Source organism: Phaethon lepturus, unplaced genomic scaffold (assembly GCF_000687285.1).
Source record: "Phaethon lepturus isolate BGI_N335 unplaced genomic scaffold, ASM68728v1 scaffold45015, whole genome shotgun sequence".
NCBI classification, from domain to species: domain Eukaryota; kingdom Metazoa; phylum Chordata; class Aves; order Phaethontiformes; family Phaethontidae; genus Phaethon; species Phaethon lepturus.
The window spans coordinates 31,795-36,947 of record NW_010540647.1 but is presented as its reverse complement, the minus strand read 5'-3'; the positions used below and the strand labels follow the sequence as shown (position 1 = coordinate 36,947).

The 5,153-nt window shown below is 43.2% G+C and overlaps 1 protein-coding gene across 1 annotated transcript; it reads left to right on the top strand.

Moving 5' to 3' along the window:
* The first annotated feature begins 85 nt into the window (after window positions 1–85).
* FBXO22 (F-box protein 22) lies at window positions 86–4,903 on the top strand. Its single transcript, XM_010287497.1, has 5 exons — window positions 86–145; window positions 555–646; window positions 1,665–1,829; window positions 2,810–2,975; window positions 4,200–4,903. Exons 3-5 carry the CDS (start codon window positions 1,673–1,675, stop codon window positions 4,627–4,629), a joined length of 753 nt encoding a protein of 250 aa, XP_010285799.1. The 5' UTR covers window positions 86–145; window positions 555–646; window positions 1,665–1,672; the 3' UTR covers window positions 4,630–4,903.
* Window positions 4,904–5,153: the final 250 nt, after the last annotated feature.

Sequence of the window (5,153 nt, the reverse complement as noted above, 5' to 3'; positions counted from 1 at the left end):
CGGGCCCCGCGCGCACAGCCTTGCCTCCCCTCCCTCCCTCCCCCCTTCTTCTTGCAGCAGGTGCACGTGCTGCCCCAGACCGTGCTTTACGTAGCCGACGCAGAAACGTTCAGCGGGCACGAGGAGTGTCACGAGCAAAAGAAAGGTAAACCTTGCGCTAAGCCGCCTCAGCAAGCCCTCGGGGTGGGAGCACTGCGCGCAGGGGAGGGGCAGCCGAGCGGGCGTTCTCTGGATTGGAATTTCCAGGGAAAGCAAACCTTTCGCAGAAAACGCGACCGCGTAGTTACATGCCTGCGGTGTGAAGCACAGCTCGTAGGTGCCTGTTCTTTCACATGGATGAGCTCTTTGGCCGTTCTCTGGGGGTTATGGATTCTGTTTGCATGCTGGTAGCCCTGAGATCTTACAGATGAGTACAGATTTGCCACGTTGTTAAGAGGGCAGCCACTGATGGGTTAAAAAGGATGGATCTGACTGCAAGTTTTGTTCCAGTACCGGTCAGAACAACAAATCTTTACTTCCTTCAGCTTTTTTTCTGCTTTTTTTTTAACAGCCAGGAAAAGAAACAGTAAAGAAACAGCAATTGCACTCGAAAAACTGCTGCCAAAGCGATGTCAGGTTCTTGGACTCGTCACCCCAGGCATTGTAGGTAGGAGGAAAACGTGATTTTTGTGAGAGATCAGCTTGAAGGTGTGCAGCGTATCGCGTGGCTATTCTGGTTCTTGTTTATTGCAATTTCGTATGTTTGTGAAGGCATAATCCTGCAGACTGATGGGATAGTTCTCACAGCAATTACTATGTTCTCCCTCCTTGTTCAGCAAGGAGTTTACAGTGTTGCTGCTAAGTTATGTGCAGCTTAAATTCTTCATGGGATGCAGTTGTAATTAAAAGGGTTGATTTAATTGAGCGGGCAGCTTATTGCAGTTTTTCCTGGTACCTTAATGTAATTATTGAATGTTTTTTGGGTTTATGTATATTTTTCAGAGTCATATTGTGACTAATTGTACAGGATGTTCTCAGTATGTACATGTCATGGTCTAGTAGGAGGCATACACAACAACTGTCAAAAAATTCACAGCCTCTTTTGGCAGTCTTTTTCTAATGCTTTACTTTTTCTATCGTTAGAACGTTTTTTCCTAGTTTCTCGCCTTAAATTCTCTTCCTACAGCACCAGTAAGGTATTTGATTGTTGTCACTAGCATAAGTCAATAATACACTCCCAATATTTGAGTCAGTTTGCTTTATACTGTCATCATATGCTTGTGTAGCGCCTTTCCCTGTTTGACTTGTGGTCCTTAAAAATGTGAGCATGTTTGCATACCCGCAGAAGTTGGCAGGAAGGCTTGAGACAGCTGTATTGCCCAGTACTTATTTTCCAACTGATTTGTATGCGGTGTGGCTGGGGGGAAATGTCGAGCTATATCCACGTCTCCTTGTCCAAAGTGACTTCACCACTTCACCACTGTCTGTAGCCAGCAGGACTCCTACATGCTTCATCTTACCGAAACACGAACAGAATTCACACCAGTTGTCAATTAGATATGTTGTTATGGAAATGAACTGTCACGATTTATATTGTCTAAGCTGTTCTGCCTCTTTTAATCTGTGTTCCAGTGTAAAATATTAGAACCATGGAACACAAAATGTCTGGTTTTGTATCTTTGTAGTTACCCCTATGGGTTCAAGTAGCAACCAACCTCAAGAAATTGAAGAGGGCGAAGCTGGGTTTGCTCTGTTGTTTCCCAAAATCGATGGAGTGAAAATTCATACGTTCCATTTTTCAAAAGACGTGAAGAATAGGGTCTTCGATGAAAGTAAATTTGCTGAAGCAGGTATGTCCTTGTTCTTCCTCTGTTTGAGGTTTTATGAGGTGGTGTATTGCTCTTTTAGGTGTCAGTGCGGAAGCAACAGCTTCTGTGCTAACTCCATTCGTAGAGCACGCAGTGGCTCTCTAGGGCTGCAGCTGGTAATGATACATCTCTTCCCATACTTGATATTAAGGTTAAGTTACCCTGAGTGTAGACCTCAGACTACCTCAGTTCCAAGTGGAGCTGTTCAGAGGGAGCCGTTAGGTTTTGAGCATTCTCTAATTGGTTGAAAATAACTATAAATGAATTTGTGCCATTGGGAATAATTCCCATCACCACAGTGTAGAAACGAGTGGGGATGAGCTGCTGCTTTTCTTCTCCAAAAGAATTTTGCGTTTAGATCCTAAGTCAGGTGTTGTAGCAAGGAAAGGTAGAACAGCAGGCAGCACGTTTCAATAAGTACAGTTTACCTTCCTCACGTTGTGTCCTCAGCAGGGTAGATAATTTATGAAGAGTAATACAATGAGGGTTTCTTGAGTCTTCTAGAAACCTATGAGTTTCTGCCTTGCAATAAGTAACTGACTGATGTATGTAATGCATTTAATTGGCAGGTGAAGCTATTTACAGCATTGTGCTTCTTGTTGAATAACCTATACACTCAGTTCTTGTCTGTGAAAGGATGATGAAGGTTGCTAAGTAAAGAGCTGTGCCTTCAGAGGCCGTGGTAAAACTCGAATGCTCTGCTAAAGAAGTTTAAAACTGGGGGAAGCAGATGCAGTTGTCTTTTCCTTGCCAGGTTCTTTTCAGAAGTCCTCACTTACTTACATGGGGAATGCAGCCCAGCTCCTGAATGCCCAGGCAACTTGTGTCTTGTTTTCCCAATTGCAGCAATGGAAAGCCACTACTAAAGATGTGATATATTATTTGAGGAGAAACTAGGATGGTTGGACTTCAGGGGTCAGATTTAAAAATAAGAGGAATGGTGTTTCTGGTTTTTTTGATAGGTCTGAAGAATAACCCAGATCTCCGGGTGGTTCTTCTGTTTGGCTACAACTCCTGGAAGTCTGGAGCAACTCGATTCCTTCATCAAATAGTCAATCCTTTGAATGAGAAAAGTATCATCCTGGCTGGGGGACAAGTGGAGAGCTTTACATCACTGACCTCTGAGAAGTAGGTATCTTTTTCGAGGTAAATGGTAAAGAAGATTAAAAATGGGAGAAACACTGCAGAAACCATAGCCTTTCCGTTATGTCATATTAGAAATGCCTGTTTAACAGTAGTAAAATGACAGTTGTGGTTTTTTTTTTTTTTTAAGAGAGACTGAAGTCCAACTGCTACACTGTGATCTAGCCAGAAAAGCTGGAAGCTTTGTATGACAACTGGTTACAAATTGGGTTCTGGTAACCCAGCTAGGAGAAACCCACTGCAAAGAAGATTTCCAGCTTCGGATACCCTGTGTGTGTTTATTGCAGTCTGTGTTTACTCTCTGGCTAGCAGATAAATTACCAGTTATTGTGACAGAGACCATTTATGTGAACGTTTTGTTGCTATATTGGCCTCGTTTTGGTTCATGTTACGGAGTAGTAGCTGAACACAGAAACAGGACTGTGCCCCGAGAACACACCTAATATGCTGCCGCTGCTGAAGGACATGGCACTCACAGGAATGGGCTAGATCTCATCTAGCCTAAACGCCTTCCCTCTGCCAGGATCCCTGCAGGGCAGATTTGGGCTCCAGCTGCTCTGCTGCACAGGGAGGGCCCGTTGTGCTGCCTGACTGGTGGCTGCTGGTGCGTCTTCACTGGATGGTGCATCCTGTGCAGACCTTGCCACGGGCTCCTCATGCCAGCGTAGGTCTGGACTCCATAGTAAACACCAACATGTTTCTTGCATCTGATGTATGCCAGCTGCACCATTACTCTAGATAAGAGAGCTGACCATATATTAAATTATTGCTAATAAAGCATAAGCAGGTAAGTACTAAACCCAGTGTGTCCTGGCCAGCCAAGGAGACTTAAAGCAACATGAATCTGAAGCCGTTGTTGACTGCTGCCCTGGTTTGATATGTAAATGCTGAGTATGCTTGCTTAAGTTCAGCATTGGAGTTACAGAGCTATGGCATACACAAACTGCTGAATTTGGCACATATTTGGAGGGTAGGCTTATGCTTAATCCCTCGTAATGGATGTGAAAGTTTTCTCTCATGAAAGGTTGCTATAAAAGAAAAGGTTGCTAAAATTTGAAGGCTTTTGTTTGTTTTTTTAACTTTGGTTGTCTTTCAAAATCACTCAGATGTTGTCTGCTTTGAAATCTACTTCTGCCACAGCAGCGGTTTGTTCAGGTTGGAGGTGGTCTCTCTGGAACGTTCTCTAACTCGGTGCCTGTTGCCTTTCAGTAACAATGCCCAGCCCGGCGATGCCTGCGGTGTGGTTGGGCTGGCTTTCAGCGGCCCCCAGATCCAGAGTGCCACTGTTTTGTTAGACCAGGATGTAGCTGATGAGAGGACAGCAGAAGCCGCGATGCAGCGTCTCAAAGCAGCAAACATCCCTGAGCGTAACACCATTGGCTTCATGTTTGCGTGTGTTGGCAGAGGATATCGGCATTATAAAACCAAAAGGAATATGGAAGCAGATGCATTTAGGAAGTTTTTTCCGAACGTTCCCCTCTTTGGCTTTTTTGGACACGGGGAAATAGGATGTGATCGAATAGTTACGGGGAATTTCGTATTAAGAGAATGTAATGACATAAAGGATGACCTGCTTCATGGTTATACTACTGTTATGACTCTTATTCATCTTGGTTCAACTAAGGCAAACCAAGTGTAAATATGTTCTTAATGCTTCAGTGAGCTGTTTGTTTCATTCCAGAAAGCTGCGAAGTCTGGAAGAGTGGACATCTTGCAACCAAAGCCCCTTCCCAAACATAAACATCACTTTGGTAATATTATCGAATCTTGTAGTTGGGATAGAGTTTAATATAATAGCTGCGAGAAAGCTTTGCATTTTGTGTAATCCCTTGTCCACATGAGAATTGTAGGTAAATATTTGATGGAATTCTGCAACTGAAGAAAGCCTCTTTCTTCCAAAATGAGAATGGTTTGCACAAGTGCCAGTTGGAGTTCAAGTATAAACATGTAGAAAGAAACAGTACTTTGATGTGCTCTATTTATGTATGTAGAATGGTCTAGAAAAACTACTGATGCATATTGAAATCCTCATGCGTAAAATCCACTATTTCTTGGATTTTATCTCAAGAGAGATGCACAACCTGCCCAGACTTGAGTCCTATTTACAGAATTGAATGGTTTTACTAGATAAAATAAATGAAAATCTTTAGAGAAAAAATAATG